This window comes from Pempheris klunzingeri, chromosome 7 (genome assembly GCF_042242105.1).
Source record: "Pempheris klunzingeri isolate RE-2024b chromosome 7, fPemKlu1.hap1, whole genome shotgun sequence".
Lineage (NCBI taxonomy): Eukaryota > Metazoa > Chordata > Actinopteri > Acropomatiformes > Pempheridae > Pempheris > Pempheris klunzingeri.
The window spans coordinates 29,294,548-29,322,526 of NC_092018.1; the positions used below are offsets into that span (position 1 = coordinate 29,294,548).

The 27,979-nt window shown below is 43.9% G+C and overlaps 2 protein-coding genes across 2 annotated transcripts; both read left to right on the forward strand.

Annotated features, from left to right (window-relative positions):
- Nucleotides 1-415: 415 nt before the first annotated feature.
- On the forward strand, nt 416-8,525 carry card9 (caspase recruitment domain family, member 9). Its single transcript, XM_070834221.1, has 13 exons — nt 416-607; nt 2,345-2,414; nt 2,962-3,099; nt 3,530-3,648; nt 3,733-3,939; nt 4,026-4,109; nt 4,604-4,837; nt 5,755-5,880; nt 6,270-6,458; nt 6,539-6,596; nt 7,057-7,184; nt 8,281-8,339; nt 8,431-8,525. The coding sequence occupies exons 1-13, from the start codon at nt 494-496 to the stop codon at nt 8,522-8,524; spliced, it is 1,620 nt and encodes a 539-aa protein (XP_070690322.1). The 5' UTR covers nt 416-493; the 3' UTR covers nt 8,525.
- Nucleotides 8,526-11,567: 3,042 nt separating this feature from the next.
- On the forward strand, nt 11,568-26,979 carry ccdc180 (coiled-coil domain containing 180). Its single transcript, XM_070834305.1, has 37 exons — nt 11,568-11,627; nt 12,305-12,402; nt 12,522-12,604; nt 13,009-13,118; nt 13,264-13,392; nt 13,519-13,629; nt 13,724-13,819; nt 13,913-14,076; nt 14,331-14,450; nt 14,753-14,832; nt 14,992-15,080; nt 15,588-15,707; nt 15,837-16,010; nt 16,128-16,243; nt 16,639-16,765; nt 17,286-17,340; nt 17,425-17,528; nt 17,813-17,994; nt 18,071-18,240; nt 18,471-18,651; nt 18,761-18,907; nt 18,988-19,132; nt 19,364-19,480; nt 19,572-19,649; nt 19,847-19,930; nt 20,873-21,021; nt 21,190-21,248; nt 22,057-22,114; nt 22,606-22,689; nt 22,760-22,826; nt 23,117-23,252; nt 23,455-23,615; nt 23,691-23,816; nt 25,029-25,125; nt 25,410-25,506; nt 26,543-26,687; nt 26,785-26,979. Exons 1-37 carry the CDS (start codon nt 11,568-11,570, stop codon nt 26,977-26,979), a joined length of 4,314 nt encoding a protein of 1,437 aa, XP_070690406.1.
- Nucleotides 26,980-27,979: the final 1,000 nt, after the last annotated feature.

The following is a 27,979-nucleotide window of genomic DNA, read 5'->3' on the forward strand; positions in this document are numbered from 1 at the left end:
TTTGGCGCTATATAAATAAAGATTGATTGATTGATAACCTGGTGTTTAGTCCACAATATCACTTATGTAAACTAAAAATCTCTCAATATTTGAAGTGAAACGATCTTGTCACCATGTTTATCAGTGAAGAAGAGAAGTTTGAATCTTCCAGATGTTCTGTTCGACTTGATGTTACTACTGTTAGTTGTTGGTGACTGATGGCAGCTTGAAGGTATTTCCTCTACACACCAGAATATATTAACAACCTGTGTGAACACACAAATGGAGCTGAACTGTTATTGGTGGAATCACGTCAGTGCCGTCAGAGAGGGTGAAGCCAAAAACAGGAAGTGGGAGAAACAACTTGTTCCTCAGAGTCAGAAAAACGACAGAAGGATAAAGACAGACAGAGAGACAGATAATAGACAGGTGTATCAGACGACAGGAGAGACTGTTCAGGTGTGTATGAACAGTTTTCTGTGTGTAGTAGTCAGAGAGTGTGTGTGTGTGTGTGATGGATGGAGTGTGTGAGGACGACCTCTGTTGGCTGCAGCTGGATGATTTCAGGATGCTGCTCATCAAAACCATTGAACCTTCAAGGATCACCCCCTACCTCCGCCAGTGTCAGGTAACTCCTCCTCCTCCTTCTATACCTCCTGCTGCTTCTCCTCTTTATACTGCTGCTGCTACACCTCCTCCTCCACAAATCATACATCATCTTTTCCGATGGCAGTGTCAGGTACCCCTGCACCTCTTTAGACTGCTACACCTTCTGCTGCTCCTCCTCCTCCTGCTGCACCTTCTCTATCAGTCAGTCCCTGTCTCCACCAGTGTACCAGGTACTGCTCCCCTTACTCCTCTTACATCTCCTCATTCTGTGCCAGGGTGGTCCCCCTGAACCTCCTGCTACTCGCTCTGCAGCGACACCACCTCCTTCTGCTACATTTCTTGCTCCTTATACTGTTGCTACATGTCCTGCTACAATCACTCCCTCCTCCTGCACCTCCTGCTGCATCCCTTCCTGATGCTTCTCCTGTTTATACTGATGCTACACCTCGTCCTCCTCCAAAATCTTATTGAGCATCATCTTTTCTTATGACCCCCTTGGATCTCATCAGCCTGCTCCACCTCCTCCTGCTCCTCCTCTTTCAATCAGTCCCTGTCTCCACTCATGTCAGGTACTGCTCCCCCTGCTACTCATCCTACTCCTTATACATCTCCTGCTGTGCCAGGGTGATCCCCCTGAACCTCCTGCTATTGCCTCTGCTGCTACACCTCCTCTCCCTGCTACATCTCCTGCTCCTTATACTGCTGCTACATGTCTGGCTACAATTACTTCCTACCTCCACCAGTGTCAGGTACTCCTCCTGCACCTCTTTAGCCTGCTACACCTTCTTCTGCTGCTCCACCTCCTCCTTTTACATCTCCTCATTCTGCTGTGTCAGAGTGCTCCCCATGAACCTCCTGCTACTCCCTCTGCTGTCACACCTCCTCTTTCTGCTACATCTCTTGCTCTTTACACTGCTTATTACTCCCTATCCCTCCCAGTGTCAGGTACTCCTCCTGTACCTCCTCCTTCTGCTCCTCCGTGAGTCTTTTCATACCTCCAACAGTGCCAACTCCTACACCTCCTCATATTGCTACACATTCTCTATCTACTCCTTTCCAATTACTCCTTACCTCCACCAGTGTCAGATACTCTTCTGGCACCTCCTTATCCCCTGCAGCTTCTGTCCCCCTCTTTCAATCACTCCCCACCTTCACCTATGTGAGGTACTGCTCCTCCTACTCCTTATAGATCTCCTCCTTCTCCTCCAATCACTTCATAAATCCAACAGTGTCAGGGTACTCCTCCAGAACCTCCTGCAACTCCCACCTCCTCTTCTTGCTACATCTCCTGCTCCTTATATTGCTACTGTATACTTGCTTCCTGCTCCTGACAACCGGACTCCATACCCTAAGTCTGCCAGTGCCAGGTACTCCTCCACCTTCTCCTGCACCTCCTGGTGATCCTTCCGCTGCAGCTTCTCCTCCCCATACACCACCTCTCCATTAATCGCTCCCTACCTCTGACAGAGTCAGGTATTATTACTGCATCTCTTACTCCTGCTGCTCCTTATACACCATCTCCGCCTCCACAAATAACATCATATCAGAGTCAAGAACTCCCACTGAGCCTCCCCCTCCAGCCTCAGCCTCCTGCCTCACCTCCTTATACCACTGCTGCATCTTAACTTGTTCTGCTTTGTACTTCTTGTTGTACTTCCTGTCGCTCCTCCTAGTCTTCCCCCTCCTCCATTTTATATTTGGTATATTTAGGTATATTTCAAGTGTTTGTTAGTTGTTTTGTGGTGGTTGCTGTCAGGTGATCAGCGCTGAGGATGAGGAGCAGCTCTTCAACGACCCCTCCCTCATCATCAGGAGAAGAAAAGTCGGTAAGAAGATCTGTGTCGAGGCTGGAAGTTTATTCTTGCAGTTGACAAAAACAATCTCACCTCAAAGCTCCAGCACATTCACCACAGATCAGCAACAGGTCCTGTCCGATCAAACGAGTCATTTCCAAGTCACACACGTCATCTTCAAGTCCTCGTGGTCACAGCAGAGTCACAGGTGTCACATTTTAGTCACCCAGGTCGTGTTTGTGTCACCAAGGTCATGATTTCGTGACTCTGTTTGAATCACCAAGATCATGTCTGAGTCAGCGGGATCATGTCATAGTTTTTCAGATCATTTCCGTGTTGCTGAAGTCATGTCCTAGTCTCCCATGTCACATCTGAGGTCATGTTAGAGTCACCAAAGTTAACTTTGAGTCATGTCCAGTCACACAGGTCATTTTAGAGTCAGTGAGTTTGTGTCCAACAGTGAGTTTGCATCCAACTCACAGAAGTTGTTCAAGTTACTGAGGTCATGTCTCATGTCTGTGTCTTAGTCACTCTGAGTGTGTCCTTACTGACTGACATAGCTGACCTTTGACCTTTACAGGAGCCCTGCTGGACATCCTCCAGAGGACCGGAGTCAAAGGCTACACAGCCTTCCTGGAGAGTCTAGAGCTGGATTATCCTCAACTGTACAGCCGCATCACAGGGAAGGAGCCCAACAAGACCTTCAGCATCCTCATCGGTCTGTCTGTCTGTCTGGGTCACAAAAAGACTTCCCCTCATAAAGGATTTATAAATGGTTTAGAATCAGGTTATCAAATAGACTTTATATTCATTAATACACAATTCTAAACAAGTTAGAACACATTTTCATACGTTGATGCAGGCTCACTATTTGGCAAGATCCCATTACTGCTTGTTACTCCTACTAATCCTACTAATGAGTCACATTTATAGCTGGGAAAAGGGAGCCATAACCTCTTAACAAATACCTGATGAAGTTGAAGGTATAATTTTGTATCTAATGTGGTATAACAACTTATTAATGATTCATAAACTGTTAACATCCCAATTGATAAACTCATTTTATACCACTTATGAATCCTTTATAAGGGTAGTCTAATCCTGAAGTGGTACCACTGTCTTTGTAACACGTCTGTCTCTGTGTTCAGACACAGCAGGTGAATCTGGTCTGACTCAGTTCTTGATGTCGGAGCTCAGCCGTCTGCAGAGGGCGCTGCAGGAGGAGAAGAGGCGTCGCCAGCAGGCCTGCTCTGTCGCCAAAGAACAGGTCAGGAGTCTGGAGTCTCACCGTGTTCTCTGATGGCACTAGGTTGGTTAAATCACTGTGTTTTGGTTTCTCTGTGGTATCCAGGAGGCATGGTCTCGTCAGCAGCAGCTGAGGGACCGCGAGCTGAAGAAGCTGACTGAGCGTGTGCAGAAGGTTCGGGAGGAGCGTGACCGGCTGAGCGAGGAGGTGAAACAGCTCAGAGATCACAACTACAGTCTGATGGCCAACATCAACACTCTGGGCCAGGAGAAGAGCCACGCCCTGCTGGCCAACAGAGACCTGCAGATAGAGGTCAGCTGACCCCTCATGTCCCAGTCGACCCCTACACAGAGGTGCATCTGACCCTTGACCTTTGACCTGTGTGTGTGTGTGCGCAGGTAGAGCGTCTGAAACACACAGTGCTGCGAGCTGAAAATCAGACTCGACTGCTGAGACGACGAACACTGAGACCGCTGCAGGAGGTAAAGAAACATCTGGTACAGTTCAACTGCTTTCACCCTAAACAACAACTTTTTACTCTTCAACTGACTCTTCAAATCCTCAAACTGTCATTTGAACTACTTCACTGATTACAAACCAGCCGACACTTCAACTATAATTACGGTGAACTCACTTCAGCTGCTTTCGTCACTTCTCTTCAACCACTAATTCAAACTGTTTTATCTGTTACTCTTATGAGCAACAGAGCAACCAGAACTTTTTGTGGACATGCTTTGATCTGGCACAGTGGCCCTGGTGGATGACATTACAGCCATTGCAACCTATTTGTTGCCTGTTCTCAGCTGCTGGCAAAACTTTTTGTACCATTGTCATTTCAAACCCAGCAAATGTGGGCCCTGGTTTAAAAATACCAGAGTTATCCTTTAATCTGCAGCATTAGTTTGGTCAAACACTGATGCTGGGTTTTAAGGCCTCTGATTCTCACTTACTAACATGTTAAAATGTGTGTTTTCAGAGTAGGAATCTGACTCTGCCCACAGAGACCTTCTTCCATCCCACCAAACTGGAGGAGCTGAAGGAGGAAAACCAGGAGAGGAAAAAAGAGGAGAAGCAGGAAGAGAAAAAGGAAGAGAAGCAGAAGGAGACGCAGCCACAGATGGAGAGTCCAACTCTTCCTCAGATGAACCTCCTCGCTACAGTGTTCAAACTGAGGAGAGACCTCCACAGAGCAGAGGAACAGAGAACCAGGGTGAGGAGGTGCAAATATTGATTTTATTACAGTATTATATATATATATATATATTATATATATATATTATATAATATTACAGTAAACAAAGATAACAAGAGGTTGATGTTACACATAACCAGGAATAATAAGAAATTAGAGCATACTGTAAATAATTCTTGTAAAAAAATAAAACTTTCCAATTAAAAGTTCAGTGTGTAGGATTTAGGGGGGGACTATTGGCAAAAATGGAATATAGTATTCATAGCTAGGTTTTCAGTTGTGTATAATTACCTAAAACTAAGAGCTGCTGTGTTTTTGTTGCCTTTGAATGAGCCCACTAGCTGCATAAGGAGCAGGTAAATATAAGCTGTCCGGGGAAGTGAAAGGACTGGGTTCCCTGAACTGGTGGGGGCTTTTATTGTGAAACATTTTTGAAATGAAATGAAAATGAAGGAAGTGAAACAGGAACAGGTCAGAAATTTTTGCTGTCTCATTGCATCCCTAACGTTGGCAAGCATGGCATCAGATGGTGGCATGGCATCAGATGGTGCAACAAACACTTAGCAGAAATACTTTATTTATCCCTGAAGGGAAATTCAGGGGTTACAGTTGCTCTGATACAGACACTAGAAACACTAGTACAAGTACTAGAGAAATATGGACGTAGAATAAAATCAGTATTTACAGAACGTATACAATAAATAAGAATAAAAATAAATGCTGATTATTACACAGATGAGTTATTGAAAGCAGAGTATTGCACGAGTATGACATTTTACACTTACTTTTCATTACATTTTATGATTAAACTGGTTGAACATTACTAACGGGGTGTGCATAAATGTGTAAATGGCACCTGGAAATATCCAGGTGGGGTCAGGAGCCAATCAGCTGACCAGATCGTGTCAAGTGAGACTGGGTGTGTTTGTTTTCAGACTCTGGAGGAGAAGGAGGACCTGGAGCTGCAGTGCGCTCAGCTGAAGGGAGACGCCAGGATGTACCGTCAGCGAAACAAACAAACCCTCAGACAGCTGGAGGAGGTGATCAGTGAGAGAGACAAGGTGAGGAGGAAGAGGAAGAGGAGGAGGAGGAGAGAAGAGGACAATGAGGGGGAGGAAGATGTGGAGGAGGAGGAGGAGGAGGAAGAGAGAGGGAAAGGAGGAAGAAGAGGAGATAGGAGATGGAGGAGGTAGAGAAGGAGGATAATCTGCTCCTGTTAAAGGTAACATCTGACTGTCACAGATGAAGATGTTGATGAAGATGACGATGATGATGATGATGAAGAAGTTGGTAGTGAGGTTGATGATGATGCGATGGTGATGGTGATAATATAATGAGAATAATGATGAGAATATTGATGATTATAAGGATAATTGTATGAAAATAATGATGATGATGATGATGATGATGATGATGATGATGATGCTGATGATGATGCTGGGTGTCTCAGGCTCTGTTGTCGTGGGCGGCACAGCAGGAGGAGGTGCGGCAGCTCCTACAGGAGAAGGATCAGTACAGAGAGCAGGTCAGACAGCTCACAGAGCAATCAGACAAACTGGAGCTCCTCCTGCTGAGGTCACAGGGGGAGGAGCTCCAGCTGAGGACACGCCTCCGCAGACTCTCCTGCAACACTAGCCAGGTAAGGAGGAGGAGGTGATGAAGTTGTTGATGGTGATGATGATCATGTAATGATGTAATGAAGAAGGCTTTCTCCTTCAGTATGACAGGAGTGTGAGCAGTGAAGAAGATGAGGAGCCCAAAAAGAACGCTGCAAAAGGTGAGTCATGTGATGTGCAGTGGTGTCAACTGTACGGAAGCCCAACAAATCAAATACACAGTATATTCAACATGTTGACAACATGTTAACAACATGCTAAACATGTGAAGACAACGTCTTGTTAACATGTTGTCAAAATGTGTCGATTGTTCACATCCTGACAGCAGGTTTACATGTTGATGTGTCACAAATCAACACGTTCTTATTGTTATTAACATTATCAATCAAATGTTATCAACATGTTGTAAATATGTTGTCAGCGTGTGAAAAATCAGCATGTTGACAACACGTTAACCACACATTTTTTGCGTGTGGTTAACGTCTTGTCAACATGTTGAGAAATCAGATGTATTTAAACTGTTGGGCTCTCCATACAGGTGAAGTTATGTCACGTGAAGTGTTGGTGTCACATGTTGATGTGGTGTCACCCTGATGTGATCATGTGACCTGTTGTGATCAGGCAGCAGTGAGGAGGTCCGCAGCGGGACATCGGGGGAGAACGAGGAGGCAGCAGCGCAGCAGCAGAGCAACGCTCCTCTAGGAGAAGCCGCAGAGTCTGAACAGCTGCCCGGCACTGCTGCATCATGGGTAATTTACCTGAGGCTGAAAACAGACTCTAACAGAAGTCCCTTAGAAAATTTTATCATGCTCTTTAGACTTTTTTTAAAATATAATTACACCTGAAACTCAGCAGCAACAGCAAAATTGACTTTTTACTGTCTTTTTTTTTCTGCGTCAACACAAATATGTGTCCCCACGTGTTTATGAGCCCTCAAACAATGAGAAAAGTCCATCCTCTCTTTATTTTTCCTGCTCCATTTTTTGTTAGTTTTGTGATGTCACACGCAGGGATCGAACATGCGACCTTGTTCAGCTTTAGGATGCTGCTCAGCTGATGTGTTGCCCCTTCAGAGACAGCAGAGCTGATATGGGAGTTATTGGGCGGAGCCGACCAATCAGAGCAGACTGGGCTTTTCAGAAGGGGGTGGCCTTGAAGAGACAGGAGCTAAAATGTAACATTCAGAAATAGGGCAAAAAAACAGTATGCAGTATGACATAATGTGTTTTTGGGACATGACAGCATGTAAACAGATTCTATGAACTACAACTATGAACCTAAAAATGAGAAGAATATTTCTCCTTTAATAAGTAGCAACAGGCTTCATATCTATGAGCATGTTTAGATTACTATGGAAAGTGCCGACTGTGACTCCAACACTACTGCAGAGTCACAGAATAGACCAGATTTAACCACATAAAGACAGACAGACTCCAGGTATTGACGTCAGCGTAGACAGAATTAAAGTGTGTTAACATAAAGACCAGAAACAGAGGGACACAGACAGCCAGGCTCTGTCCAAACTTAACAAAATCCACCTCCCAGCACCTCTACAGCTCACGGATTGACACATTATATCTCTGGAGAGGTGGATCCACATCTCCAGGAAATCAATGCCGACAAATGATGCTGCGTTCAGGAGCAGCCTGCAGTATTCTGGTGTCTCTAACTGGAATCAGCTGATCAGGTTTGCACAGGAACAACGTGGTCGACAGGTTTTTAAAGGGGAACTGACACCAGCACACCTGATCAGCAGGCTGCATCCACTTTTTGAGATGTTTCCATCGTTTTATTCTTTGTTTTTAATGTTTTTTAATCTGTCTGTCTCTGTCTGTCTGTCTGCAGGAGGAGGAGGCAGACGGCTGTCTTAACTCCAGAAGTCGACCAAACTTCTTTTACCGCAGGTTGGCTGAAATTCTTTTAAATTTTGCGTAAACATGTTTCTGCGGTAACCAGAGTGTCCATCTGAGCTTGCTGTTGTTTCCATGACAACAGGAAGCGAGCCCTCAGGTCAAAGCTCGGCTGCAAGGAGTACACGGCGGGTAACCTTGACGACAGCAGCGGCAGTGACATCTCTGACTCGGACTGAACAAAAGCTCTACAGCTCGCTGTGATCTGAGTTTAACAACATTAACAAAGATATATTTTTTTTGTATTTCAGAATTTCTGTTTGTTTTCAGTTTGTTGCCTATGAAAGTCAATGTGTGCTGCTGTGGTGAAAAAAAGATCCTTTATGTCGCTATAATAAGAAAAAGAAAGAAAGTTTCTCAGTATAGCGACTTACAGGATTTTTTTTTTCATCATAGTGGCAGACATGGTCTTCCATACTTTTCAGATCAGTTTATATTTGATCTTTTTTCTTTTTGTTCTAGTTCAAGTGATATAATGAATGAATGACACTGCATTTGCTAAACGAGGCTCATGGTCAGATGGTGACTGTGTGTTCAGGTGGAGAAGGCGAGGTGGTGTTTTATATTTTATGGTGTAACTTTGTGCTAATACGACAAACTATCTCATTTTTTTGTCTTGATTTAGTTGGATAAGTGGAAATTCTTGTTCTAGTAAGAAAATTAAATTAGTTTTCACAGCCTGCACATGTCAAGAAAAGCACAGATAAACACATACAACATACATGCAGTACACATACAATTCAATACATATACACTATATGGACAAAAGTAATCGGACGTCTGCCTTTACACACGCATGAACTTTAATGACATCCAATTCTTTATCTGTAGGGTTTAATATGGAGTTGGCCCACCCTTTGCAGTTATAACAGCCTCAACTCTTCTGGGAAGGCTTTCCACAAGGTTTAGGAGTGTGTTTATGGGAATTTTTGACCATTCTTCCAGAAGCGCATTTGTCAGGTCAGGCACTGATGTTGGACGAGAAGGCCTGGCTTTCAGTCTCCGCTCTAATTCATCCCAAAGGTGTTTTATTGGGTTGAGGTCAGGACTCTGTGCAGGCCAGTCAAGTTCCTCCACACCAAACTCTCTCATCCATGTCTTTATGGACCTTGCTTTGTGCACCGGTGCACAGTCATGTTGGAACAGGAAGGGGCCATCCCCAAACTGTTCCCACAAAGTTGGGAGCATGAAGTTGTCCAAAATGTCTTGGTATGCTGAAGCATCAAGAGTCCCTTTCACTGGAACTAAGGGACCAAGCCCAACCCCTGAAAAAGAACCCCACACCGTAATCCCCCCTCCACCAAACTTTACACTTGGCACAATGCAGTCAGGCAAGCACCGTTCTCCTGGAAACCGCCAAACCCAGACTCGTCCATGGGATTGGCAGACAGAGAAACGTGATTCGTTACTCCAGAGAACACGTCTCCACTGCTCTAGAGTCCAGTGGTGGCTGCTTTACACCACTGCATCCAACGCTTTGCATTGCACTTGGTGATGTAAGGCTTGGATGCAGCTGCTCGGCCATGGAAACTCATTCCATGAAGCTCTGTACGCACTGTTCTTGAGCTAATCTGAAGGCCACATGAAGTTTGGAGGTCTGTAGCTATTGACTCTGCAGAAAGTTGGCGATTTCTGCGCACTATGCGCCTCAGCATCCACTGACCCCGCTCTGTGATTTTATGTGGCCTACCACTTTGTGGCTGAGTTGCTGTTGTTCCCAATTGCTTCCACTTTCTAATAATGTCACTTACAGTTGACTGTGGAATATCCAGCAGGGATGAAATTTCACGAAACGTCTCATTGCAGAGGTGGCATCCTATCACAGTACAATGCTTGAAGTCACTGAACTCTTCAGAACGACCCATTTTGAGACTGCATGGCTAAGTGCTTGAATTTATATACCTGTGGCAAGGGGTCTGATTGAAACACCTGAATTCAATAATGAACAGGTGTGGCCAAATGCTTTTGTCCATATAATGTATATGTATATGCATGTATCCCCACATATGATACTAGCATGATACTATCACAGTTTTTCATTTTTAACATTTGATATATTTGTGTCTTTTCTCAGCCAAATTGTTCTTCTACACACGTCTGTGTTTACTTGTGAGGAAGCTGAATAAATTTCTGTGCCTTCTGGGGGAACCTTGAATGCAGCGTCTTTTTTTTCTGTTATTGGTTAAAAATGAACCCTAACCTCTAATCCTAATGTCGTCAGGAGTGTCTTGACAGCAGGCAGTGGACTAAGGAGCAATTAGGAATGCTCTGAGCAGGAGGGACCTACAGTGCAATCCTTTAAAGTTATGTCACAAAGTGATGAATGAAAACAGCTTTCAGGTGCAGTGGAGACATATAAGGTCATGTGCTGAAGGATCTCACAGCGAGCCATGTTCTAGACTAGGTTAGCTGAGAGACTAATGAATCTGTTATCAGCAGACTTGAAGAACTGTATCTCCTGATGTTGTAGAGAATTTTGTCCAGGCTTTTCACAGCAGTGGAGACTTGCATGTATATATTAATACATGCAAGTCTCCTCATATTAAATGTATCAGAAGGACTGCAACATCTGCGGCTGCAAAATGTGCTTGCGGGGGTAGTTGATGAACAGGTTCTGGTGAGGTGAGGCAACTGATGAACCCTCTATGGAGGAGGAGGAGGACGTGCTGGACCATATATTACAACAATTTAGTTTTCACTTTACTAGACTACATTTTTGTGAGTGAGAGCAGTGCAGCAAGTATAAATTTCAAATATTTTCCATACAAATAACATCTTGTGATGAGGCATCTTCAGTATCTGCACGCAGTAACCACCTAACAACGCTTGTTTCCACTTGTAACCACTTATTTTCTCAATTAATCGTCTGTTGTTATTGTTTGGTTTGTAAAAAATAGTGAGAAATCACAATTACCAAGAGCCCAAACTGACACCAATCAGTCAAATCCTAAAAAATGTTTTGAAATGCTATTCAGTGTAGCGTGTTGAATGAGCAGAATGAACGGACTTTCTGCAGCGGACCGTGAACGTCGCAAAGCGTTAGTTACCCTCGTTGCCATGGTGACGGAGAGACGCCCAGACCGACTGAATGTAGCAGGAAGCGTTAGCTTACCCACAGTTTGAGCAGCAGACAGTAACAAAAAACAAGTGTCCCCTCCTGAACACTCGACAGCCCGGGGAACCAGAAGATCCGGACTAGACAGTTGGATAATCACCGCTAGCATGTGTGAGAGCAGAGCGGTTCCGAGCGGGAAGGTGTACCGGCAGCTGTTTGACGCTCAGGTGGGTCAAAGGTCACAGTGTGCTTAAATCATGTAGCAGTAAATAAAGTTTTTTGACAAAACTGTCCAGAGCATCCGTCTGTGAGGGATGACGCCTTGGTTGTCCGGGTAAGTCCAACATCTAACCACAGCTAGCTAGTGCAGCAGCGGAGGAAGACGAGCACGGCGCGGCCTCACAGCCAGCAGATACAGTGGATAAAGCGGTTAAACGTCTTTTTGTCCCCAGACTAACGTTTAGTCATTGCGGGTAGACTGTCGACATCTGTAGGACAACGAAAATATCATGAACAGGTAACGTTACAGACAGATAACGTTGAGATGTTTGTCCTACTTCTCCTATCCTTGTACTTAACTACGTTTATCCGACATTTTGAGTTTGAGATCAAACGATTAGTTGATTAATTGATTCGTTGATCGACAGAACACCAATTTAGTTATTTCCATATTTGATGAATCATTCGAGTCATTGTTGGAGCAAAAATTTCGAAACATTCGTTGGGTTTTAGCTTCTCAAATATGAGTTTTTTGATCATTAATTAGTTAAGTATCTAATGCACTAGATTTCAGTAAAGAAACAGTAGAGTTTAGTAAAGAAATGCAACTCTGCATGGTGGAGTTTATTATTGGACTGTTTGTACTTTTAGTGTTATGTGATGAACTTGTGTTTGTGTTTTGTAGGTTCAGCTGTCCAGATCTCTGCTGGCTGGACGCAAAGACACAAGGACAGACTGTCTGTCTGCTGTGGACAGTAACACACACTGCAGTACAACCAGCAGGTAGACAGAAAGACAGACAGACAGACAGGGAGAGGGAGACATTCACTCTAACTGTGCGTAATATAATCAAGCACATCCATGAATCACATATTTAACATGTCTTTTTCTCTGTCTGTCAGGTTGTTGTGTCCTCTGTTCAGCGGGGAGCAGCAGGTGGACGACGATGACGCTGATGATGTCTGCAGACTTCCTGACACTGTGGGTTCGTATCATTCAGCTCTGACATCACCTGGATCAGCTGATGGATGAGTTTCAGAAACAAACATATTTGTTTAATCGACGTTCAATGGCTGAATCCAAACGTCCCGAAGTCACTGCAGTCTCAGATTTGTGGACTTAACAGGTGGAAGTCCATTAATGTTAGTCTGCCAGTCTGGAGGTTTGGACTCAGTCAGAAAATATTCAGTGATGGCAGGTTTCTTCTGTGAGAAACAACCTCAGCTGCCAGGAAGAATTGTAGAGACAACAGACTGTAACTCTGTAAACCAGATAGCGGCTGAAAGGTGCACTCATTATTGGGTTGTGTTTTTATATTCAGTCCTAACAACCAGTCACAGCTGTAACTCCACCTTGCCTCCTGTCTGTCTCTCTCTTTCTTTCTTTCAGTAGTCGATCGACCAAGCTCTGACATAATTGAACGACTGACGGAGAAAAAAAGCAAAAAACATAAAGACGCCCTTAAACAGCTGGACACAGAGCTCTCAGAACTCACTCAGGTAGTATATACACACCTATACTACAATATAGTACACCTGAGGTAGTACATCTGCTAATGTACACCTGAGGTAGTATACGCACTGATGTAGTGTGTGGTCCACATGATGCTGCTTCTTACCTGAACTAATTTACATGTGTTTTCAGGTGTGTGAGACTCTGGTGAAGACCATCAGTCTGGAGCTACTGTCCTCTCTGCAGGAGGTGGACCTCAGGTTGAGCACCTTGAAGGACAGAATGGAACAGCTAGAACGCCTGGATCACATCAGTCTGCAGGTACACATGAACACCTGGAAATTGTACAGTTTTGTTGGTGGCTGTGGAATTTTAACCTGTGATCTTAGTGTTCCTGGCTAAAGTGTGTGTGTGTGTGTGTGTGTGTGTGTGTGTGTGTGTGTGTAGGAGGTCTATGCTCTCTGGGAGGAGGTGGAGGAGGAGGTGAAGCTGAAGAAGGTCAGAATCATGGAGCTGAACCACAAACTGACAGAATCTGAGACTCAACGAACCGTCAAGGTCAGACTGAGTTTATCGTGGGAAGAATGGGTACAACAAGTGTTTATCTGTTATCGAATGAGGAGTAATATGTCTACTGTATGTCTACTTGTAGATCAGAGTTGTGCTCAGGAAGTACTGCCACCTGCTGAAGAAGATCAGCTTCCTGTCTCCCTCTGATGTCTGCAGACTGGTCCACAGCGAGGCCACGGTAACACTCTGTAACCTTTGACCTGTAACAGCTGACCCCTTACCTCCTCACACTGACAGCTACAGTTCTTCTTTGTCTTTGTCTTTGTCTCAGATGTTGAATCAATCTCTTCTGGCAAACCGTCGCAGTGTGGCCCGTCTGCTGCTGCTCCTCCAGGAGGAGAACCTGCAGCAGGAGTCACTCCTCCGTCTGCACTGGGAGGACTGCCTGAGCCACTGGAGGAGCAGCAGAGTCAACGAGGTTATAAATCGTTTCAGGTGGGTGGAGAACAGATTCAGACCGGCTATGTCAAACAGGTTCAGGCTGGTTTTGGAAAGGTTTTAACAGATATTGGATTGATTCAGAATGGCTTTAGACAACTTCAAACAGGTTTCAGACAGATTCAGACTGGCTGAAGATGGTTTCTAGCAGGGTATTAATAAGGTTTTAGACATGTTCATGTGAATGGAGAACCAGGTCAAATTTAGTATTTGTATAAATGTTTTCAGTATCAGCAGTATTTGTGTTGTAGGAGTCTCTGCAGCGGTGATGAGGATCAACAGCTGGTCTTAGTTCAGCAAACTCTTCAGGAGATGAAACAAATGCAACAAGGTCTGACAGAACAACGCCGTGACCTCCTCTTCAAGATCTGGTAACAGCAGACCCTGTGTTCCAAACCACATACTTTTTTCTTTCTACTGTAGCTGCCCTCACAATGTGCATAATGTCCACAGTGTGCAGACAATTGGGAGAAATGTCTTGGTCATAACATTATGCCTTGAATTTTGACCCTTTTGCTCATGCATCCGTCTTTGCCCGTTGTGTAACATTTGAACATTTTTGATGTCATGTTTGCCTTGGTGATACAAAATGCCATTCGCCATGTTTCATTCCTCATTTTGCATTGAGGACTGCAGTGTGAGTTTCCCAGGTTATCCTATCTCTCTGTTTCAGCTCTCTAGTCCCGCCCTCCTGCTCCACTGGTCTGGTCTCTGATTGGTTCACCCAGCTCACAGCTGTCAATCAACAGATCGGTAATTTCCTTCGCATCTTTCTTTGTGTTTTTGTTTGACTTGTTTTTTGCATTTTTAATTTGCTGAGTGGAAACACCTGAATTTAAAAAAGACAAGCCTTCATTCACAACTTGACTGCACCAAGTGTGTGTGATTCTGTGTGTGTGTGTGTGTGTTCAGACAGTCTTCATGCTGACATCCTCCATCGGCTGCGTTGTTGTTATGAACAGACGTGGCAGCATCGACTGGCTGAGGTGAAGCGCTGCGAGGTAAAAACACACAGAGACCAAGTTTATTGACATCTGCAGTCCTCCATTTTATACACTTCCGAGTGTAAATGAGTGAGTGAAAACACGTTATCGCACCAATAGATTCTCCAAATGACACCAAATTTATTATGCAAGTCCAGTATGTGATCCAGATCTACAATATCAACAACACAAGGCCCTATAAGTTCACAATTACATTGTTCAAATCTTCATAATTGATAGAAACATCCAGGACATCTTCCACTACACATCTTGTTAAATCCAAAATCATTGAATGTTTAATGATTGTTTGTGTTTTTTGTGTTTTTCACATGGTTTTTCATTGTTTGGAGCTCTTTGAATAACTTCATCTCGTTGTGTCCTCTTCTTCTGTGTTTTTTTTAAATGGCACTGGCACAGTGGATGGAAAAAAAATTCATATTTACTTTTGATTTTCTGGAAATTCAGTTAAAATCTGAGTTACATTTGGATGAGACCTGACCTTTGTTTTAACATGTCCTCCTGCAGGAGGCGCTCTCAGCTCTACAGCTGTCAGAGAAGGAGGTGAAGGACGTCGTCAGCTCTCAGCTCCTCACTATGACTGGACAAATCCAGACTGAGGATGAAGAGCGATTGGCTGCTTTAGATGTCAGTCAAACAAACCTCACGGAGGTTTCACGTGTTTCAGTAGACTGAATCGAAATGTCCACCTTTACCAAAATATCTGTCTGACTGTCTTCTACCTGTCTGTCTACCCGTCTGTCTGTCTCTCTGCAGCTGTGCTGTGACTCTGTGGCCCGCCGTGCTCTCAGTCTCAGCAGGTGTGTGTTTCATGTGATGCGAGGTGCAGCGTTGCTATGGGAGACGCACAGCTACAGGTTAGAGAAGAGAGAAGAAGAACTACAACAACAGCTGAATGACCTGAGACGCTCACAGCAGCAACAAATACAGGTGAGTCATCAGCTCATCTCTCAGAAACATGAAGGACACACCTTCACCTGAGATGCTGTGGGGCTTGTAAGAGCATGTAGGATGCTCTCCCATGATGCTTTGCTGTTGTGTTGTCAGAGGAAAAAGGTGCATCTGGATGACCTGCTGGTTGGACTTCGTCAGGGGAGCAGTGAGGCTGCTCTGAAGACGTCTCTGGACAAAACTGTCCGCTACCAGCAGGACGTCAAACACAGGTACTGCAGGACACATGCTAATGCTAATGCTAATGCTGAGTTGCTCAGCTGTGAATCATTCATGCAGGTCTCAGCTCAGTTCATCTGCTAGTTGGAATTTTTTTTTTTTTCAATATTAAGCCAAAAATTTTAATTGTATTGATATTAATTACTGTGACTGTGATCTCACAGTCATGACATTTATTAGATTATATTATACAATATATATTATTTACACACATTAGACAATTCAGTATGGGCCATGGGTTAGAGGGATTTTGTCTTTTGTATATGATGCTGCACATCTTATACAATAAACAACACAAGCAGTTATTAACTATAGTTAACTCTAACTGCTCTAACTCAGGAGGGTTAAACAACCAAACTTATGCACAGTGTTTTTATTGTGTGTGCAGCTGCAGACAGGGTATCTCCAAACAGTGTCAGCTGCTGGATCGTCTCCCGTCTCTCTTTCTGGAGGAGACTATCGCCTACAGCAGCAGCCTCAGCTCCTTCTACCGCCTCAACCACACCTATAGACCGGTAACCACGGCAACCACGTCTCAGACACACCTGCGCCTGCAGGTAACACAGTACAGTACGGCCTGGTGACTTCAGGCCAAGGACACTTTGTGTGAACACACCATGTTTTTGTTTTACATGATGAGAAAACAAACTCAGAGGCACATTAGCGAGTGACACATTAGCTAAACAACGCAAGAGAAAAAACACACAGTTTGTCATGTGACCAGCTATTAGTCATCAATCAGCTGATAAATAAAAACACCTGAGAGGTCAGATTTGTTAAAACGAAGAGAGATCAGTTTTAACTTCATCATACAAGAACTGAAATGCCTGAAATAAATTTCCATCTTTGGGCTTGAGGAGGATGTAAAGTCACATCAAGAGTCACTGGTGTCTTTTTTAGATTTTAGTGATTTTTAGGTCATCAGATTTGACAGTAGACCAGGTCATGTGACCACAGCTGATGCTGTATCAGTGCACCAGGTGGAAGTGTAAACAATAAAAACTCTAAACTAAAAAAATTGGTGTTTCCCCTCAGAGTCCAGATGACCTGCAGAACCTCCACCCATCGACCACCAACCCCACCGATCCGGGTCAGTCTGTCTATCTGTTTCAATTCAGTACAGGTCCGAGTTGGTATAATAAGCTAATCTGAAATGATTTGTTTGTTTGTGTAGAAACCAGTGAGGAAGCTGAGATACAGAAACATGAGGAGATGACGGAGAATTGCCCAATGAATTATACAGACCTCACCCAGCCGTCTCTGGATTGGCTGACTGAGGTGAAGCTCAATCTTTGACAGACAAACAAACTTCTTATTAATCCAGAAAAAACATGTGTGTGTGTGTGCTTGTCCTACTACTACTTCTATGGTGGGCCTGAAAACTGATAGCAAACCTATGGGGTCCCACTAGGAGAACATGTTTTTGTAAACTATGTTTGTTTGGTGATTAAGATTAGTGTCAGGGTCGGGTATGGGTTAGTGATCTTCACAGTATACATTGTGTGAAAAGGAAGTCCCCACTAAGACAAAGACATATATTGTGTGTATTTGTGTTTGTGTAGGCGGAGACCTCTCTGATGGATCTCTGTGACATCGACAGCACTGTCACGTTTACATCATCAAGGGGTGTGGCCTACTGTGGCCCTGCCATCAGATGCCCCTCCCCTGACTTGCCAAACTACCTGCAGCAGGAAACACACCTGAGCCCGTTTCCTGTGGAGCTGGTCACACACACGCTGAGCAGGTACACACACACACACACACACAAACGCAAAACACCATGGAGACAGAGGAGGGCTGATTGTGTGTTTGATGTCCAGGATGCGATCTCTGTTCTTGGACCACCTGGAGCAGCGTTTCCATGAGGTCCTCAGCTCGGCCGTTGCCATGGTGACAGACAGGAAGGAGGCGTTGCGTTCGGAGCAGGAGCTCCAACTGCAGCAGCTGAACCCCCAACACATCCAGACCCACATATACAAACCCCGCCTGGGTAAAACACACACACCCACACACACACACACACACACACATGCTCTTTTGTCTTTAAAGGAACACTCTGTCAGTAGAAGAAGCTCATTGGATCTGCTGAGAACTGAGTTTGTGGTGTTCAAAGTTTCCTCAGTCCTTAGCTCATGGCTTCATCAAGAGGTCGCTGAGATACACATCTTCCACATGCCACAATCTTGGTTTTATAACAGTGTCTTTCTGTGTGTGCTTTAGCTGAGTTGCAGCTCCACAGACGGCGTGTTAATGTTCACTGTGAGGAGGTGTTGGACGTGTTAACCTCCTGCAGGGTGAAGCTGCAAGAGCTGCAGGCCTCCATCAGCAGGAAGAACCAACAGTTCACCGTCACACTTTCCAACATGGAGGACAACATCCTGACAGCTGACAGCAGCCAACGGTAACAGCTGATCTGCGGTCTGCTCACAAACAGTTTAAACTTATTACTTCAGAGTCTGAAACATCTATGTCAAGTATTACAGCCTCTCTCTCTCTCTCCGTCTTTAAAGTCTGGAGGCTGTGAGCTCCACCCTGCAGGACTGTCTAGATCAGCATATCAAAGACACCCAGCATTGTCAGACCACCTTCAGACAGACAGTTCAGAACAGACTAGAGGAGGTCAGAAACAAGAAGGCACATCTCCTCAACTCCTTCAGGTAACACCAGGAAGACTGTAAAAAAAATAAAAGGTGAAAATAGAGGAATAGGATCCCCAGACATGTTTTTTTTCCTGCAGGTTGTTTAGTGAAGGAGGTGATTTTGCTCTTCAGGAGGTGAAGTTGTTTCAGAGGAGACTGAAGGAGGAAACCAAACAGATCAGCATGACAGAGGAGACCATCTACTCTGAGCTGGAAGCTTTTGAGTCAAAGAGTTTACAGCAGGTATGACCTTTGAACTCTACCTCTTGATTCAGAGTAACTTCAGAGGACGCTGCATGCTCAATTTGCACTTTACCTACATTTACTATGAAACCAGATCTGTATAAAATATCTGTTAACAGTTTTGTTATTAAACTGATTAATAAAAACATGAAGCATAAGTAAACAAACTAATGTGGCAGCAACAAATATTAGATTTACACCTTGAGACCAAAGTTTGTGTTCCTCATCCAGGTGAAGGAGGTCTCTAGTCATTTTGAGGAGAAACTCTCCTTCCTGAAGTCGGAGGTGAAGTTCATGGAGAAAATCCAGAAAATTGTCAGCAGCACACAAGTTCAAATCAAGGCTGAGGTACCTGTCTGTCTGCCTGACTGTCTCTTTGCCTGTCTTTCTTTCTTTTTTCTTTTTGATAAACACATTAAACCATGTTTAAATCACACAGGCAGCCAGCAGCAATCAGCAGCAGTCAGCTATCAGCAGCAGGTTGGAGGATCTGAGGGGGATGTTGGAGAACACACAGGTACACGCAGTCACACAGTACTACTGCTGTAGTACTAGTACCAGGGTATTGTTGCAGTACTGCTATATTACAACTCCTTCACACTGTAGTATTAGTGTAAGACACATTACTTCTGTGCTAACGCCAAACAGGGTGTGGAAAGAAGAAGAGGTGCAACTTTAATGTTTCCATTCTGTCTCTGTTTTATCTGTCTGCAGGTGTCTCCAGATCAGGTGTGCTCTTTCCTGTCAACAGTCAATGAAGAACTCAGGAAGCACTATCAATACCTGGACTTTTCATTGGTAGGTTACCTCCAGGACCCGGGTTACCTCTAGTATATCTGGACTACTTTCTCCCTACCTGTACTGCCACCTGTGTGCATGGACTATGTCTTATCTAGAATCCAAATTAGCTTTTATTGGCACATACAAGGAATATGACCACTGCTCTTGTGTACTGACGCATAAACAGACAAAAAGGGAGACAAGAACAACAAAGCTGAACAAAGTAAACACACATTTGACTTGAGCAAAAAAGACAGATAAGAAGACAGTAGTGCAATTGATGAAGAGTTGCAAGATGCTGGAATAAATATGGAATTACTGTATATATGAAGAGGTAGGTATGTATAGGTTCCCTTGTATACATCTATAAGTTGGATATGGGTGTATACAGTATAGTAATGATGTGCTAACCAAAAGAGTCTATGCTAATCTATGCTGTATACCTGGAATACCTCCTGTAATGTGTGCCTGGCCTCGTCTACCTGGACTACATTTTGTCTTCTTAGTTCAGGTTTTGTCTACCTGTTTTACCTCCTGTCTTCTTGGAGTGTTTGTGGGAGTATCTTCATACCCGGACTATATCTTGTTCTCATGGACTACCTCTAGTCTCCCGGGACTACCACCTGTGTGTTAACTTGCTCCTGTCTACCTAAACCACCTCTAGTCTTTTTGGACTTCCTCTTGTCTGCCAGTCTTGTTTACCCAGAATACCGTGGGCTACTTCTTGTCTACATGGGTTACCTCTTAGCTCTGTGAACCTGTAACATCTTATGTCTACTGGAACTACCTCCTGTTTACAGACAGGCTATGTCCTTTCTACCTGAACTATGGTCTATCTGTGCCTCCTTTCTGTTTGCTGTTTACCTGGACTGCCTCCCACTTAACTGGGCTACATCTGGACCATGTGCACTTCATTTTCTACTCTACTGCCTTCATGTGGATTACAATTTGTGTGTTTAGGACCTCGCCCCACAGGAAAGCCTTTCAGCTCTTCCTACATCCAGGAAGCAGGTCCAGTCTGCCCCACCTCCTGGTTTACTCCAGCCAAGCAGGACAGGTGTGGACCTCCTTGATGATCCTGTTGTGGTTGTCATCAAGTCCCTGAACAGGTACTCACTTAAGATGATCCATCTGAGTAATACTGCAGGAAATAGTAGTACTGTTAGTAGTGTTTGTGCTACTCGATGATGAAGACAAGTTAATGTTTTTTTTTCTTCCTTCTTTCTTCCATCACTCTCTTCTTTCTTTACTTCTGTCCAATAATCTCAACTGAACAGGTTCTGTACGATTCAGGATGTTGCATCAGTGAGAGAGGAAAAAGGAAGAGACACTGCTGGTAAACAACATCTTTCTGTCTGTATTTCTGACTGATCAGTGTTGCTGCAGCACATATGCAAATCTGTTGACAACAAATACCTGGTAACAGATTCTTATCATTTTGTTGACCCCTTAGATCAGCTAGTTCTTGATTTAAGTCATAATTTCCCCAGTTCAGACTGAATTTTATTCTATAGGTTCTTGTACAGCTCTTATGTTCAAACAGTATTTAACATTTGACAACTTAGCTAAGCTTTTAAATGTCTACATATAACATATGGCATCAACTAGAATTCAAAGGACTGTAGTTTAGTCTATAATGCCCAGTAACAGCACAATTGAAAGCAGAAACAGTGACTTCAGCGTCTCCATGTTCACTGTCAGAGACAGAATGGTGGATTTTCTCTGGAAAAAGGTAAATAACTTTTGTAGCAATATAAACTATGTAATAATAATGATCAAAATAGTATAGACGGTGCAATAAAGTAAGTATAATTTACTGTTTCATACCCAGCTTGAGTTGAAAAAACATGCTTAAATATTTCACTACTGTGTTTCCACAAAGTTCAATGGAGATTCGGCCACTATTGTTTCTGTAATCCTGCTGACAAACACACAAACAAATAACAAAGACATTAGCAGAACACATTGGCAGAGGTAATAAAATTAAAAAAAAACAAGTTCAAGTGCAGCCCGGCACCTTTTGTTGAAGTCATCACCAATCTGTCACCCCTTGTTTCCTGTCCGCTCTCTCCTGTGAACTTTCTTATAACAATCAAATTTAACAAATCAAAACAGACTGATGGCATTTTGTTGTGTGTCTGAAGGTCAGACTCCTGTCCAGCATCTACAACAGAGACGTGCTGAGTCTGTCAGTACACTGAGGTACACACACACACACACACACACACACACACACACTACATACTGCACTTGAGTTTGTTTAAATATGCTATATTAGATAAGAACTCTACAATGTGCAGTTGCTATGTTAGAAATAGAAAGGAGGCACTCAGAGTCACGTATGGTAAAATGAAAATGTTAACTTATTCTACGGCAGTTTTTTCATATTCTTCATATTTCTCCATTATAACAACCTGTTCCTCTTGACCGAAGTATCGCAATCCATTGCTCCTTTTTTATTTTTATTTTTACGTTGGCAGGCTTTAATGTACCTGGATAGCCTGTTTTAGTTAAGTCTATGAGTGGGACACTGCAAGCACATGCAATTAATCATAAATACTGGGGTAACCTCTAAAAATTGCCTCAAGTTCTCATTATACCAGGCTGTCAGTCAGAACTGTGGGGTTAAAAACACAGCGTGTCTGGATACTGTTTATGTTCTGGTTTGTTTTTAATATGTGTGTGTTTGTCAGTGTGAAGAGAGGCTGCAGGTCCATCAGGACTGACAGAAGGTTCCAGACTTTTGGACGCAAACCAGAAGCAGATCAGAACACACAGTGAGTCCAGTCTACTGGATCTGAGCCAGGTGCTGATCAACACCTCCTCACCTGTGTGTTTGTGTTTCAGCTCCTTCAGCTCCACTGTGAACTCTGTGTTGTGCAGAACCAATGACGTCCTCCTGCTGGTTGCCGAGGTAACGGAGACACTGGTTGTTTTGGGAGTAATAAAGTCAGTGCTGCCATTTTCTTTATAGTACTTGGTTAGTGACCATTGGTTGTACACTGTTTTTACTCACAGTTCACGGTTTAGGGTGTAATAACACTATAAATTCGGACAGCACCATAAAATGCTGATCTCACTATATACAGCGTGGTAAGGGATTTCGGACAGCATGTTCAAAGTGATGCAGGTAAATTTAAAAAAATGTCGGCTTCATGTTTGAAGTTTTTCATTTAAACTGTAATGAAACTCTCCCCATGTCAGGACTTTTACCAGAGCGAGCGTGTGAGCAGGTTCCTCCTGGTTCCTGACAGTTTGGACCAGTGGACTGAGAGCATGCTGCAGAGGCTGCTGGGATACCAGGAACAGGCCCGGAAGTTTCTGAGCACGAGCAGAGAGGGTAGACACACACACACGCACAGAAGTACATGTATGTTTGTACTTCTAAACTTATGAGGACCCTAACCTTAAACCTTAACCCTAAAAGTAAGTCTGAACTCCTCACTTTGAATTAGTGTCCTCTCTGCAAAGGTCTGAAACTCATGCAGGATCTCACAAAGACACAAAGCCAACTATACACTGTCTGTCTGTCTGTCTGACAGAGTTGGTGAAGCAGCTGTGCGTGTTGGAGGAGATGCTTCCTGCTTTACCTGCAGTTTTGATCTGTAACCATGAGCGACACAAGGGGGCGGGGCTAACAGAGGAGGTGGACAGAGTCCGACTCAAGTTGGAGGAGACACTGGCAGCCAGCGAGAAGGAGAAGGTATTGACAGTGAAACGTCAGTATAAAACAGACAGCAGATCAGTGTTGACGGCTTCTCTTCTCTCCGGTTCTCAGTGTTCACACGTCCGTCACCTGCGAGCGTCTCTCAGTGAGGACGAACTACAGACTCTGAACAGCAGAGAGGAGCTCAGACAGCAGCAGCTGCACAGCACCATCTGCTCTGCACACCTGGAACTACAGGTCGGACAATGGAGTCAGTGACACCTGTTGAAGACGTATATCATCACTGGACAGATGGTGTTTACATACAACAAATGACATACACTACTCACAAAAAGTTAGGGATATTCGACTTTCAGGTAAAATATATGGAAAATGTAAAAAGTGAATGCTACAGTGATATTATATCATGAAAGTAGGGCATTTAAGTAGAAGCATGCAATGGTAATTTTATTCATCTTAAACAATTTATTGAAAGAAAAGCTAACAACAGTGGTAGGTATACCACAACAAAACATGTTCAGTGTCTCAATAAATTGGGATGTGGCCAAAGGACGTCCACTCCTCTCCTTTCTGTGACTCTTCCAGTCTCTGTATCACTGTTCCAACCTCCTGATGACACTCTGTGACCCTCTAAGCTCAGTGGACACCTCCGTCTGAGGACTTCCTGTTTGAAGCCTCCAGTGTTGAGGTGCTGCTGATCAACTGTTAGGTGTCGTCTTGGTCTCATGATGTCAGAATGTGAACAGCAGGATGAGGAGGACTGTTTAAATACCAATTCTAACTGAAGCAGGAAATGTATTGGTGGATTCATGGATCAAACCTGTTGTGAATGTTGCTGTTAAGCTTCTTGTTAGAGAACAGCAACTGGTGCGGAAAGTACTGAGACACTGAACAGTTGGACATGTGCATTCAAAAGTTTAGAGAAGGTCACATTAAGTTAACCTGGAAAGGTTAGAATGCATTTTAGGTTCATCCTGAAATTTCACCTGAAAGCCGAATATCCCTAACTTTTTGTGAGTAGTGTATGTATATGAACACATTTTTTTAAATTGTATATATTTTTACAAGAGATCTACAACAACATTAATGTACTATACAGCTATCATCCCTGACTGGCGATGTTTGACTCTCAGCTGTAGCGGCCTCTTCCTCCTCCATATGCCACAATTCCTCTGCGCTGTGTTCTGGCTCATATCAGTTGCCCTGAACGTCTGATTCCAGCATTAAACTATTAAAATCAGTTCCTCATGGCGGGCAGACAGAATATACAGAAGTTCAATCTGTAGTTCGAACAGCAACCATAGAGCTGGCAAAAGGACTTTAGCTGGCAAATGAGTGGGGAGCTCTGGGTGTAGGCAACATGGAGGAAAATCAAACATTATTCATTTGGATACAGCACCCACATTGTAACGATCCCCTTTTAACATCAGCGTGTGTTTTTGTGTTCAGGAGTGTGTGCGAGGCAGAGGGGAGGGGTTTGTGACATCACTGGCCTCTCTGACAGAGAACCTGCTCCGTCAGCTGGACAACCTGCTCACACCCACAGGTGACCTTTCACCTTTAGCCACACAATAGCTCTCTGATAGGAGGCAGAGCTTGGTGGTGTCTTCACAGCTGTGTGATCTGTGCCTGAGTGGCGGGTGCTACCAGACTTGGCTCAGAAAGTGGTTCGTAAGGAGACCTGGTATCAGAACACCATATAAAGGCTTTGTAACGTAGTTCTGTAGAAGTCACAGGACTCACAACTGCAGGTGCACTTGTACACAACACCACTACCCCACACCACCATTGAGTTACTAATACATTGTTCTCTGTTTTGGTTTTCCATAGACATTGCAGCAGTATTGTCACGCCAGCTCTCTCAAGGCATCACCGTTACCATGGAAACATGTGCTGAAACAGCACAGAAACCCTGCACTGTCACCAGGTAGCATCTGACCTCTGACCTCCGATCTGCTGCAAGTCAGATCACATTATTAGTGTGAATGCTCCAGAGCATTGCATTAGCACTAAATGTTCTACTGAAATTTTTTGCCGCGGTTCTGCCACACCGTTCAAGGTATCAACATCATTCAAACTGCAAAACATGCAGCTCAATCGGGAATCAAGCGGAATGACTTTTCTCATTCATAGCATTCATAGTTTCCATAATATTCAATATTTCATTTTTGCTCGTGGTGCATTATGAATCCATAGAGGTGAATGGGGAGAATCGTCGGAATTTCCATTTCGCGCCTCATTGACTGCCATGTTAAAATGACAAAAGAGGGAGGGAGAGAGAAACACTTCTCTTACCTGCTAGCAAGCGCTAATTTCACAAGATAGAGACCTTAGAATCCACATACGTGTTCAGGAGACTCTCTTATCTCCACTGGTCTGCACTTTATGTCTGTGACATGTACCGTTTTCAGTAAAACCTGCATTTTCAGAGGTGTGTGAATCTCTGTAAGACGGAGCTCAGCTGACTGACGGAGCTCCGGCGGAGCTCACGGTTCTCATGGTAGAAGCCTCTCCTTCTGACGTGATAACTAATATGGAGTTCACACATTGAGAACATAGAGCTTTGCAGTTACTTTATCACTCTGATAAAAGTACAACCTGCATTTTCAGAGGTGTGTGATCTCAATGTGTGTGAGCATGGCTGTGTGAGCATGGCAGCCACCATCAGTAAGGGAGCATGAGAGGAGCAGCAGCTCATTAGTGACGTTTGAGCCTCCAGATGGCAGCGGAGCAGCGTGAAAGGAGCAGGGCAACATTAGAGCAGCATTTCAGCATGACAGGAGCGGAGCAGCATGGCGGTGGCAGCAGGGAGCATTGACCACAGTGTTTCTAGTTACTGATATTGTTGTGACACCAGAACAAAGCTCATATGAATATATACGCAAAGTAGTCACAATATTGTCAAACTGCAGCTCCTTCACAGTAAAATCGTGTGTGTGTGTGTGTGTGTGTGTGTGTGTCAGGACCTGGTCTGGTATCCCATACCTGTTGCCCCCCACAAACAGCAGTGCTGACCTGCCATCCAGGGTTACAACAGCATCCATCACTACGACGAAGTGCACCCTGGGACATCTGGCTGTTATAGAGCAGAGAGACACTGCTGTAAAGGTATACACTCACACACACAGTAAACACCCATAAAGGAGAAAAGATTGTGTGAGTGCATCGCATGTGATTAATGTGTGTATGTGTGTGTGTGTCTCAGCGGTTCGAGCAGCTGTTCAGGTCGGAGTTCTTGCGTGCAGACAAAGACAAACGAAGACAACTGAGTGAACTACAGAGCTGGACCACACACTGGAGACAGCAGATAGACACTCTGACACACACACACATCAACACTAACACATCTGACACACACACACTCACACACATGTTTCCATTCTCACACACTGATGACTGATGCACTTAAAAACACTGAAAACAGCAGATACACAGCCTGACACGTGTAAGCTAAACTGTGTTGTCATCAGCCGTGCTTGTTTGTTAATAAACCACAGAAGAAGAATTCAGTGAGTCTCAGATGTAGTTCCATTCATTCACCAGCAGGTGGAGGCATAACCTTTGACCTCAGTGTTACATGTATGTTGACACCTGAACATCTCAATGGAAGTTGAAAATGTGATTTGAGATCTTTTTGTGGAACGTGACTGCCGGGGTTTTCTCCCATAAGGCGCAAGCCAAACCAAGGTATGAAGACTGGACTGTCCACATACTTTTGGACATTTATTGAACAGGTGCCAGTCTGTTTCTGATTGTTGAACAGTGACTGCACCCTGATCTAAACACAAGCAGTGACAACAAGTGTCCACACATTGATCAGGTACATTTAACAATGACGCATTCATGTGGTTTTCCATCATTTTATACTTTCATACATTATTAACATTATTATTATTTTCTGATAAATAGACTCCGGGCAGGTGGAGCTGGAAGAAAATGGAGGAGGTTCAGCTGTAACTTCTGGGATGTAGAAGACGAACCAGGTAGTTTATTTCTCCTGACATTTAGTTAGTGTCTCACTGTTGTAGATGAACACTGCTGTCACTGCAGTATAACGTACGTCATTACAGTAAACATCAGATAGGATGTCTTCTGCTGCAAAGGTCACTGAGCATTTCTCTAACATCGAGCTACTGTCATCTGCTGGTGTTTTCTAATATTTTGTAAACTAAGCAGCTACTTAATCCAAAAAATCAACAGATTAATAGATACTGAAAATGATCACTAGGTTCTTATGTGGATCCATTATTAGGGCCCGAGCACCAAGCGGTGCTATTGAAATGTAAGGAAATGCATCCGAAATAAATTGCAAGTTTGACGACCTAAACATACACGGAAACTCATGAAACTTCGCACATGCATCAGTCGTGGTGAAAAATTACATATTTTATGGGTCTTGC